General features: G+C 36.4%; 1 protein-coding gene and 1 long non-coding RNA gene across 2 annotated transcripts; one reads left to right on the top strand and one right to left on the bottom strand.

Moving 5' to 3' along the window:
• The first annotated feature begins 101 nt into the window (after positions 1 to 101).
• On the top strand, positions 102 to 2,863 carry LOC124639545. The gene is made up of 2 exons (XR_006985471.1): positions 102 to 612; positions 1,331 to 2,863. It is a non-coding gene; the product is annotated as an uncharacterized LOC124639545 (long non-coding RNA).
• LOC124639507 lies at positions 2,816 to 11,395 on the bottom strand. Its single transcript, XM_047176908.1, has 3 exons — positions 11,097 to 11,395; positions 6,752 to 10,669; positions 2,816 to 5,507 (listed from the first exon to the last, which is right to left on the bottom strand). The coding sequence occupies exons 2-3, from the start codon at positions 6,844 to 6,846 to the stop codon at positions 3,137 to 3,139; spliced, it is 2,466 nt and encodes an 821-aa protein (XP_047032864.1). The 5' UTR covers positions 6,847 to 10,669; positions 11,097 to 11,395; the 3' UTR covers positions 2,816 to 3,136.
• Between the last annotated feature and the right edge of the window lie 393 nt (positions 11,396 to 11,788).

The following is an 11,788-nucleotide window of genomic DNA, read 5'->3' as shown; positions in this document are numbered from 1 at the left end:
CAAATGGGCGACTGTGGTAAAGGCAGGCATGAGTGGACGCCCCACATACTTCACTGCGATCACGTATATAATTATAATAAACCTTCAGAATAATCATTGACAGACATAATTTCATAATTAACATGACTTTAAGGATATTCGAGAGGAACTCCTTTAAAGGGTTGTTAGATTTTTAGCCTCTTCGATATGACGAACCTGTGTATGTGTTATCTGAACATATTTAGGTACCTATTTGTTAGCAGCATAACAGATTTTACTGCCCCACTCTCTGCACAAGTTATTGTCGAATGTCAATACACTCTGAAAGTCACAACAACTTCAATAAAACGCCGGGATTATATGCTGCCTAGGTTGATAAATATCACTTCAGATAACTTATCACAAAGATAATGCTTAGCGAAGTAACATGTTTTCACAATAACATCCCACGCAGCGGGAGATCCAACGAACCACTATATTATTAGTTCAGAAATTAACAATTTTAATTACTTATTATTTTTGTGAAAATTTATAACCTGTGCTGTGTACGTTTTTAATTACGTTAATCAAGATTACAGTTTTGAATTACGTACATAATAAATTAAAGTTGAATTAAATAATTTTAATACGCAGGTGAGTACCTAATCACATGATGTTTTTCAGTCACATTAACATATTTTCGTCCTATGTATTAATTAGGGATTTGTCAATTAAGGTAACTATTCGCATTAATTTTATACTAGTCAATCAAAAGCGAAAGCTTTTTAAATAACTGCGTGGTTTTCTATAACTTTACGATGTTATACAATTGCTTGTCTCGAATATTTTGTTGCACCAACAGATCAAACTCATAATGTACCGTAACATTAAGATATAATTATATCATTATATTTTAAAATTAACCCTGCCTAGCCTATCGGCCTGGCCCTAAGGCCAATCAAGAAAGATTACGATAATTTTCATTAAAATTAGGTCTGGGTTTTCAATATGTATGTACAAAAATTGCCGGTTTTTTGTTTTGATAACACAATAATTTATTCAAATAGATAATGTATTTAACTTTTGTTTGCTCTTCACCAGAATAATCTAGCATTCTCCGCACAAGGACTTGTCTTATCAGATAAAATTATTATTTATTGTATCTTATGCAAATCGATAACACAAGTAAATATAGTTTCAGTTACGTTATTCAATAATATAGAAAATTATTTCTAAGCTAACATTTTAACCTTTATATTATTAGAAAACCGCTGCTATTGTTATATAAACCTGTTAGGTTCTTCAATTTGTCTTCATTTACAATGTAGGTGTATTTTTTTCTTTACTAACTAGTTCATCAATCGATTTCCAGCGATGGCGCCTCGGCAGGACATCGTAGCCCAGCCACAGCCGATCAGAATAGAGCAGGGGAGGCAGCCCCCGCCGCCTCCGGCTCCCGGTCGCCTCCAGCGACCCCCGCACGACAACCCCACCGTCTATATAAACAGGCCCACGAATATACCTCGCAACAATGTCAACACCAGTGAAATCGCTCGCACGTAGGAAAATATACTCAATGACAACAAAATTGTATTTTCAGGCTAGACGGGACATTCACGAACTTTTTTTCTATTTTCATTAAGAATTTTCATGGCTAAAAGGCTCTTATCTCACTTCAATTAAAACTAAACTTTCATTGCGTTCATAAATAATTTTATTGAAAGGAAAATAAATTGTTTCTGGATCGTCGACCGTCGTCGTTAACGTTTTGATAGAAAATCTACCGTTTTAACGCAATCTTAATAAATTATTTTTTTAGTTCACTGCATGCACTGTATCTAGTTCTCTAGGTTTTCTTCTATAAAGTAAGCACTTTGTTTCTAGTGACGCGATTTAAGTGCATTGGACATTTTATTCTATTTCCCAATTTGTTCTTTTAGAACAAAATGAGAAACGAACTCTGTAAAAAAAAAATCTAAAAGCTATACCTATACGTATTTCCTTCTTAAATTAAGTAGATAATTTCTAGTTACACTTCTCAGAGTCAGCATTTTAGATAATTAAATCTTATTAAAAAACAAACAATTGCAAAAAACCTTCTTTCTGAATATTTTTTTTCTAAACCACTCTAACAAATTTTGCCAAATGGGCCGACCATTTCGCAAAATTAGTTATAACTTTCAATTTTCAAAAATCTAACCGATAAATAGATACTTAGTGTTCATTTTACCAATATGTAATCGTGATCGGTGATCGTAACCACTAATTTGAAAGTAGGTAATATAATATTGTATTTAAATACTTACCTTATATTTATAATGTAGTTTTTAATTATTTTAAGATAAATAAGACCTAGTTACTGTATATATTAGAAATAGGTAATATAATAATATCTGAATAAATTATGGTTGTAATTTAAATTGGATTTTAATGCGTAGGTATTAATGATTTATGTATAATGGAAAGATAATGCAAATTATACAATTATGTACTCAGTTTTGGTTTGGAAAGCAAAAATCACAATTGCGCCAATATTGCGCCTGATATTAGTTTTGGCGGCTCGGGCTATTTCCAACAGCGAAGGTCGATTAGAGGGGATCAAGATAACTTCTTCGTCCTTTGCAGCACGCACTCTTGCAATGACGTAAATTATAGGCATTTTTCTTTTTCAACACTACAAACGCAGATTGAATTGGACAACAAATATTTTTCTTGCCTTTACATAAGACAAACCCAGACTCTTTCAGATGACCATGTTTTCTCTTTAATTTTCGTTAAAATTCAATGTTTGCCTGTGTGTGTTATGTCTTGCATGTAGTAGTGTAAGTCATAAGTACTTAAATAAAAGAAATTGGTGTTTCAATCAATCAACTTAATTTTAATAAAGTCTGTAATTCAGTAACAAGTTTTAAGATATTTCTTTTAATTAGTTTTAGTTTTCGAGACACTTTTGTGTCCGACAGCCGACTTCACGTAGGTACCTAAAATGGGTAACCAATTTTCGTAATCGGTAAAGACTTTCAGATCAGTTTTAAATAACCGATATTCGCTGCCACTATGGGTGGAGTACCTTGACCTATTGCCACCTCGGGCTTATTTACAAGGGAGCAAATCAGCTTTGACAAGATGTCAGGTTTTAAAAAAGGTGCAATTTAACTAACAATTCAATCTATAATGTTTACAAGTTCGCAACAGAAAACAATTTCTTAGTAGATCGATGTTTGCTCAACTCTTCGTTATTATTTCTTACAATGATATAAATTCTTATCCTAATAAATAGTTTTTTGGCATAATTTATTGGAAAACATGAACAAGGAGCGCAGTAAATTAGTTGATTCATAGTTTCGAAAATGGATTTGGCTATCTTAGAATTGATGTAGCAATTATTGAAAAAGTTCTGATAACACCTTTCCATCTCTTGTACAAAGTTATCGAAGCTATCTGGTGGAGCGACTTGTACGTCAATATCATCGATATTTGTTAGACAATCTACATCCATTTGAATTGTTTCGTTTGTATTATCCAGCTTTAAATTCTGCTTCAACTGTTCGCAACCACCATGTATGATCACACATTTCTTAAACAAGTAACTACTAATATATTTCAACTTATTTTCTTCAGGCAATTCTATGTTATTGTAATCTGAAGTCGAAATGGGATGAGTGCTGGCTTCTGTGTTCGTTTCATTACAGTCTTCTTCCATTCCAAACGCATTTTCTTCGGTCTCAGCACTTAACATAACTCCTAGTTTTTCTGTGTTCACAAGTAATTGTGACAAATCACCTGAGCTCTTCCCTTGTTTGCCTGCTTTTATTATGTTAGAAAAGAATATTTTTCTAAATGCTGTCATAAATTGTCTGGTGCTGGGCCTTTTGCGCTTGCGTCGGACTTGACCAAACAAAATATCTGTAACGTCTTGATTGAGTCGCCTGGTCAATAGGTTGTTATAGCCTTCTGCCGTGAGCTCGTCAAACAAAAGTAGAATTGACGTGATCGTTATTTGATATCCCCTAATGAATTTGGCAGTTGAAGTCACATCGCGTCCTGTTGTCGAATTAATTAGTTTCAACGATTTAAAGAACTCTAGCATTTCATTCATAAATGTTCTTTGTGTCAAGCTGCCACAGAACGCTTGCTTGTATTCGCACGTCGAGTGCACGGTTGACGAATTCAAGATGTCGAACAAGTCGTTTATAATTTTAATTAACTTGACAGTATCTTGTGCGGCTCCGCTTATTGCTTGAAAATCGATGTAGCATGAGATAGCGGTTGCTACTGTATGACTTAATAACTCGGTTGCGTAATGAACCTGCTTTTTCTCAAAATTTGAGGGTTTAATATGAGTCTCTGATAACTTTGGAGCTAGTTTAAAGGATTTGTTTTTCTCACTTTCATAAAACTGCAGAATATGTTCATATTTAGCTACCGACCCTTGGAAATGGAAGTCATTTACCATCAGATTGTTTCTCAATGATTTAATCAAGTGCAGGGAGTCAATTATATAGAATATTTTTCTGTTATTTATAAAGAAATATGGTTTCTCAATAGAAATTAATTTCTTTTTATCTTCGGACAAGAGATCGGATTCAAGGTCGGAAATAAATGTCCTAATATCTAAGCCAACCTCAAGAAGTCTTTCCAATAACTTTTCAATCCACCTTGAAATGTCCTCGCTGTTATTACAATCCCCAAGGAGTGCAAAACCAATGGGTTGTTGCCAGTTTCCAAAAATGCCTCGTATTATGACTACAACAGCCTGTGCTGCTAGTACCGGTGACTGAACTCCGTTGACCTCTTGCAGTCCGATGATTTTGTCCAAACGTATATTGTAGAAGAGACTTGATTTCAGGCTCACGGCGTCCACAACGACCGAACAAATTCTCTCAGAATTTGACATATTATTAACTTTGGCCTGTAGGGTTGCCATTAGATGCTCATTAAGTTCCGTGCTAACTGGCAAAGAGTGTTTCCCTAACGTTGCTACATTCGGCAAGCACAAAGCTTGCTCCAGTAATTTGTAGGCCTGTGGACTTGTGTAGTACAAATTGATACAAAACTGTTTATATTTCGGCGAATATCTATTGCCTTTGCCATGGAATTTCAATTTAGTTTGTGCCTTCACGATCTCTGCTAAGGGTTTAGTCAAAAACTTGTCGCAAAGCTTATGGAACGTGTCTTTTGACAAGTTACTTGCATTTGCCGATTTCGTCTGCTTCTTACACGCTGTAAGCTCATCTTTCAGTTTTTTTACACATGGAAGTGAGTTCTGAAGGTAGTTAGGAGTCTGTGCACCTGATTCCAGTTTCAATACATAAAAATCTGTTTGTGCGAATTTGTTTTCTGTCGTACGTACTTCGGTTTGAGTTTCTTTTTGAAGGACATCCTTATTTGGCAAATTACGTGTTGGTATAGAGAATGCTCTCAACCTCTTCAGTAACTTCCCGTGTATAACGGCTCGAGGGTCGAAGTGCGCTTCACAAACTGTGTAGCTGTTCGGGTTCCTATCTTGCAACTCTTCTCTACAAATTAACTGCAGCCATGTGGCACGTCTGGAAATTATTTATCATAGTTTAATCGAAGGTCAGATAGGCAGTCGCTTCTTGTAAAGCACTGGTACTCAGCTGAATCCGGTTAGACTGGAAGCCGACCCCAACATGATTGGGAAAAGGCTCGGAGGATGAGGATGGAGTTTAATTGAAGTAACTATTAAGTAGGTAATCTGTAGCTCAATGCAAACTCCAATTTTGAGATACATTTAAATTCGAAGAACTACTTATTACCCGTAGTTTTCATTGGGAAATTATAAGTCTAGCCACAAAATTATTTATTGGACACATGATTAAACTTCTAATTTTATAACTAAGCAACGGGGAAATCACATAGCCTCTAATAAACTAATTTGTCTTTTTTACAACGCCAAGTAAATATTCTATAGAAAGCTTCAAATAAAGATTATCAATTATTGTGCCTTGTCCTTCTTATTTATACATTGTCATCTAATTTACTAACTCGGCCTCGTTTTTCTTGGCTCGTTTTTTTTTCTTTTTGATGGTAGAATTAAATTTGTATTCTTTTTTTTTAGCATATTGCCAGTTATAACCTTCAATTAAAAAACATTGTATTTAAAATTGAAGTTAGTGACGAAAACGAATCGCTGCAAAACCGACTCCACGTAGTCTTGTCTGCCCTACCTCTAGCTAGAGTGCAATTCAAAACTGCGTAGGCGCGAAGGGGCGAGGCGGCCTGCGAGCTAAGCCGCAGGTAGTTTTAACGCTTGCCGACCGAAGCTACGGTGGTGAGCGTGAAAACCATCTGCGACGATAAGCCGCATGGGACCGCCGGAGCCCCGCAGCGCCGGAGCCGTGACAGAAGCCATGTTGCATGCTTACTTCCATGTTGCATGTGTTTTATTTTAAACGTACTGAGTTAAAAAATTAGATGCTAAATAAATATATTTTATGATGTCATTTAATAGTATTTTAGAAGTTTAATGTTAGAATACATGCTAAAAAATAACCGTCATGCTGAGTTGTATTTAGAGTGGTTTACTTAGAATATAACTAGTGACTAAGATAGTATTATTTAGATGCTCGTTAATTGTGGCTGACTTAGTAATTTAGAAGGCAACATACATTGTTGGGGGCGAATAATGATATTAAAAAGAAGCCTGTTCATTACTTATAACAAAGTGTACCTACAATCTATCGCAGCCGCCTAGATCTGTATTTTACTTGATTTTATTTCGACCGAACACAGAGACGATTACAATTTGAAAAAAAATTGTTATTCTCACCTTTTATAATCAGTAGGAAGTCCAAAAAACGAAAGCTCCGGATTTGATGCAGCCGCATTGAAACAGCCAAATACTGCACAATACGCTCCTGGCATTTTTGCTTTAAAGCACAGATAACTTATTACTAGTTAATATGTATATTTATTCTACCTACGTAAAACAGCGAAATAAACTTATACGTGAGCACTCGTTTCGGCGCAGCGGCGCACACTACCTACTGGCAGTAACGCAAGAACCGCTCATTCGTCCCGTCGATACACGCGCTTGTGTGAGTGAGCAGTTTCGAACCTTTGTACGTAGTTTACGAAAGCGTACCTACCATCCAGTATTGAAATTAAAAAAAAAAACATTTCCCTAAAATTTGGGTAAATAAAAAACGGAAATTATTTAAGACACCCTTCTCACAAAAAAAAGCAAATAAAACTAAGTATTTATTCTTAAATGAATTGTATGATTCCTTTAAATTAAGTAAGTAAGTAGGTAGGTATATAACACTCGTTTATTTAGAATTTTAGGTATTGAATGGTTGTAGGTATAAATTTTAATTTCAAATCGTATTATTATTAGCATTTGGTGTAGGATAAAAGAAGATCAAACAACTCCAAAATAAACAGACAGAACCACTTGAGAAAAATGATTTTTAAGTGTATTTATTTGATCTCATTGAACGCTAAGGGTAAGTTACCATGTGAGTGGACAGGTGTCATTATTCGTTCATAATAATTGATTGGCAACAATAAAAATAAACAGTAAGTGTTGCAGAGCTGGCGGCGGCGAGCCCGGCCACAGAGCGGCAACGTCGCACGATCGATCGACGCCGCGTTTAAGGCCAACAGGAGTTTCCCCGTACGAGAAATACACTCAGAGTTTCTTTACAATCAGACTTCTTTCGTTGAGTGTTACGTACATAGGTACCTACTTATTTGCTGAAAAAACATTTCTTAGAAATTCTGGACAAGTTCAAAGTGAGTTGAAAAACATTTAATTGAAAAGACTCAAGAAGAAATAGGAAAGAATTTCGTACTTAAAACGTAGCACGTGGTATCAGATCAGATTGATTCAGTATTTTTGCAATAAGCAATCAAATAGTAGAAGGACATAGGTAGTTTTAATAAACATGGTAAATTAGGTAGGTCGGCTACTGTTCCTTAGTGGTGATCACTTTTTTGTGACCAAACCTCATAGAAATATCGTCTTCTTAAAGGAGAGATAAAAGCGTTAATGTAAAATCCTAGATCCTGCTTTGTCTACTTGACTAAGAACATCTCATTTATAGTCTTCTAACAAGTAACAAGTGCCCTTTAAAAACATAAGAGCCCACAAGAAAAACCATACCAGAAAAAGTATTCTGAATTTGCACGATGCGTACATAAAAACCCTTGATTCAAAATAGCTGACATGACAACTTTATAACCATGGCGGGCGGCGCGTCCAAGAAATCCGTCATTCATTATTTTGTCGTAGATAAATAACGCCCCCACGATGGATGGTTCATTCAATTACTAGGTGTGGTAAAGTGAAAAATATATGTACTCGTTATCGTGAAAATTTCTGATATTCAAGTTACGCAATTTTACCCTGACTTCGGTTTCTCAAATTGTTGTAAAGCATCGAATACGGTGTACTCGTCAAAATAGGCTCTAAGAGAATCTAGTGGAATCAAAATATAGGTAGTTAACTTAAAGTGAAAATTCACACAAATGGTATGGTCTCAAAGTCAGTCGAAGTAGACCGCAAGTACATATCCTTGGTCCGTCAATATTTGGTGATCATACATTTCAAATTGGCTTGATCTACTCCTGCCTTATACATACGTATCTCCATCTAAGACTCTGTCAAAATGATTCTTTTCTCTTGGAATTTCGCGTACGTATCAAGAGAACCCATATAGCAAAAATGGGTAATGCTTATAATCAACGATAAACAATTCATTTATTATGCATTATTCGAAATATTTCAACATAATTAAACTGCATGGTCATTGAAGCCCACGCCTTGGGCAATCAATGAATGCGCACTACAAAGGGAGGTATGCAAGCTGCGAGGACAGAGCGGAGCATTGTGTTCCTTGCCTTATCTACCTGCGAGGAGCTGAGTGCTCTAGCTCCACAGCGTTAGTAAGTACAACGGTAGCCGTGTTGTCGATCGCCGATAGCTTTCCTACCTTGTAACACGCCCACATCGCGTTTTGCACAGAGAACTGGTTCCAACTTCAGTGGGAAGTGGTTAGGTGAAAGTTACAAATCTTTACAGTAAGTAGAACGAGCGAATAAAACAGACATTACGAAGAATAATATCATTATTAAATTCATTGTTTCCATTCAGACGCATGTTTGACGTCAATGGTAGTTAATGAGAGTAAATACTTGATTCCTCCGCCCAAAATAATTTACATAATGATATAGGTAGCCTTCACAAATAAGTGTTTCTATTCTCTGCAGTGGTTTAAAAATACCATTAGAAGATGACTCATCGATAGTCGTCTGCTGATCACAGAATGTTTTTAAAGCGAAGAAAAACAAATGAGGATTTTTTGAGGAAGTCACAGCGCTGATTGACATGTTTTACACTTCTGACGATAATGTCAGGAAATTATGACGAACAGAAGGAATTATCACGCTACAGGTCATCTGATGCTGATAACAATATTTGTCTTCTGATCCAGAACTCCTGGTACAAAATATGGCAAAATATCAGTACAGTGCCACGCCTCGAATATGAATCGTGCGAGTAAGTCAATTCCGTTGATAAAAGTCTGCTCTACAGATTTTTGGACCATGTGAATTGAGCGAGCTCAGGTTTAGTTTAAGGCGTTTAAGATTTTCCAAGACTCAGTAGCCGTTTGGCGATGACTGTTGATGTTGACCAAGATGGAAGCATTGCTTTAGGAATCAAAATATACTTGGATTTAAATAGTCTGGAACTCACAGACAGTCCAGCAGTACGTAAATGTAAAAAATGAAAAGCGTCTTGTCAGGCCGAAGATTATCTTGGCAGTTATGAACCACCCACCTATTTATACCACGTTGTGTCGGTCGACGCGACGTTGCCAGCTCGCGCCCGCTGGCAAGCACTTTGAATTTCGAACCTGGACCGGTATTATTGCTAGCGTACAAAAGTTGCCCGTTTTGTACAAAAGAAGTAGAGTTGTGGAAATATGCCAGTTATTGTTGTACAATAAAATTAGAAAGGAGCCATTTGGACCTAAGCGGAAGTTCATAACACTGAATGATACTCAGGCATAGAATAGATCTGATCACCAGCGTAGATTTGAGACATTTTTGGTTAAATCACTGCTAAACTTACAACACACATTCATTATTTTGAGTCATACTAACAAATAGGCAATTCGCTTTTGATATGTATTTATTTTAAAGGTTGAATCGTAAGATGATTTCTATCAAACAAACCATATTTGAATATCAACTTTAATCATCATAAAAATATGGCGCACAGTATTTTGCTTTACCCAAATATAAAAAGCAACTTTTTTCTTAAAATTTTAAGCCATGTAGCATTTCGACCAGCCCCTATCACCAATTAATGTAGAGGCAAGATAATATCAATCATATTTAAATCCAAAATATTCAACTAAAATTATTTTTGTGAACTATCGGGGAAATGTATGTTTGAGCTGGCAGCCCCGACATTCTTGCTTCGAGTTCGGCCGCGGCCGGCACTCGGCCACAGATTACTGTGTTTGTGTAGATTATTTCCTTACATTTTGGTTCAGTACTAGCACTTGAAGTAGTTGGAAGAGATGGCAGCAGTTTTGTAGGCATAGCGTCAGGTCGTAACTGTGGTATATGAATAATCACCGACTTTTCAAAATGAAGACAACACACGTAATGACTTTTTGGCTTGATTTCTGGCCTTGCTAAATCGGGCCTGCCAATCAATTCAGCCCATGTCTTACGCCTGAAAAAAATAAGAATAATAAAATAGGATAGGTCTAAAATAGGAGATCGGTACCTAGATCAACCTCAAAAGACTCCGTGCTTTGCAGTGTTTTATGAACATTATTGCAGTTGTTAGTTTAGCAGTTTATATTCGAATGTTTTCTTTCGAAGAGTGCATCTTCTGTACCTTGCAGGTACTATTAATTATTCTGTGGTATAACGTTTCTATGTAACAAAATTAAGTAAATCTGTGTCTGAAACTTGCCTTTCAGACACAGATTTACATAATTTTAAACGCTATCGCTTAGTATATACCTATTAAACTGTCAAATTCTAAGTGGATACCGGTGTCCGCAAACCTACTGTCTTTTAATTAGGTCTCTGATGACGGTATGTGAATGGAAAAAAAATTAAACGACAAAAACTAGTAATAATTTATCACTTACCTTTCTTCGTTGACAGGTAAATGGAAAAATGTTAGGTGTTTATCCCTTCTTTTGCTCGATTTACACCCATCTACAGCACATAAGGCACCACACGGCATCTTAATACGCGTACGAACGAACAGCACTATTAGAAGTTGGTTAAAAATTGAACGGCGTGCGCGCGCTTCGCTTGCGAAAACCGCATTGAATTTGATCCGCCGGCGGACTGAGCGAGACCGCTCGGCTGGACGGTAGGCAGGCACTTATAGCGCGCAAGTACATGGAGTGACGGAGGCCTGACCTTGCTTTTGTGTTGGTAGGTAATTGATGATATGATATCACGATGATTAGGTAGTACAGATTTTTTTTATTTTACAGTGATGTTTCTTGAACTTCGGACTATTCTAAAGAACCTTCCGTTTTTGAACTTAGCCGAGAGCGAAGAGAAACAGTCAAGCGGTTTAGTTACCTCATTTATTCATTCTAATCTATACTAATATTTTAAAGCTGAAGAGTTTGTTTGTTTGTTTGCTTGAATGCGCTAATCTCAGGAACTACTGGTCCGATTTGAAAAATTCTTTCAGTGTTAGATAGCCCATTTATCGAGAAAGGCTATAGGCTACTTTTTATCTGGGTTCGTGCCGAGGTTCCCACAGGATGCGGGTGAAACTGCTGGCAGAAGCTAGTGATGGATAAATACTCGCTAGGTATAC

This window comes from Helicoverpa zea, chromosome 19 (genome assembly GCF_022581195.2).
Source record: "Helicoverpa zea isolate HzStark_Cry1AcR chromosome 19, ilHelZeax1.1, whole genome shotgun sequence".
NCBI lineage: Eukaryota > Metazoa > Arthropoda > Insecta > Lepidoptera > Noctuidae > Helicoverpa > Helicoverpa zea.
This window is presented reverse-complemented; position numbering and strand designations above follow the sequence as displayed.

What these genes read in the sequence shown, in the direction of transcription:
- LOC124639507 (XM_047176908.1), bottom strand. Translation starts at nt 6,846, where the DNA reads ATGCCAGGAGCGTATTGTGCAGTATTTGGCTGTTTCAATGCGGCTGCA. An exon ending in CTTCCTACTGATTATAAAAG is followed by an intron (nt 5,508 to 6,751) that starts GTGAGAATAACA and finishes AATAATTTCCAG; the next exon opens with ACGTGCCACATGGCTGCAGT.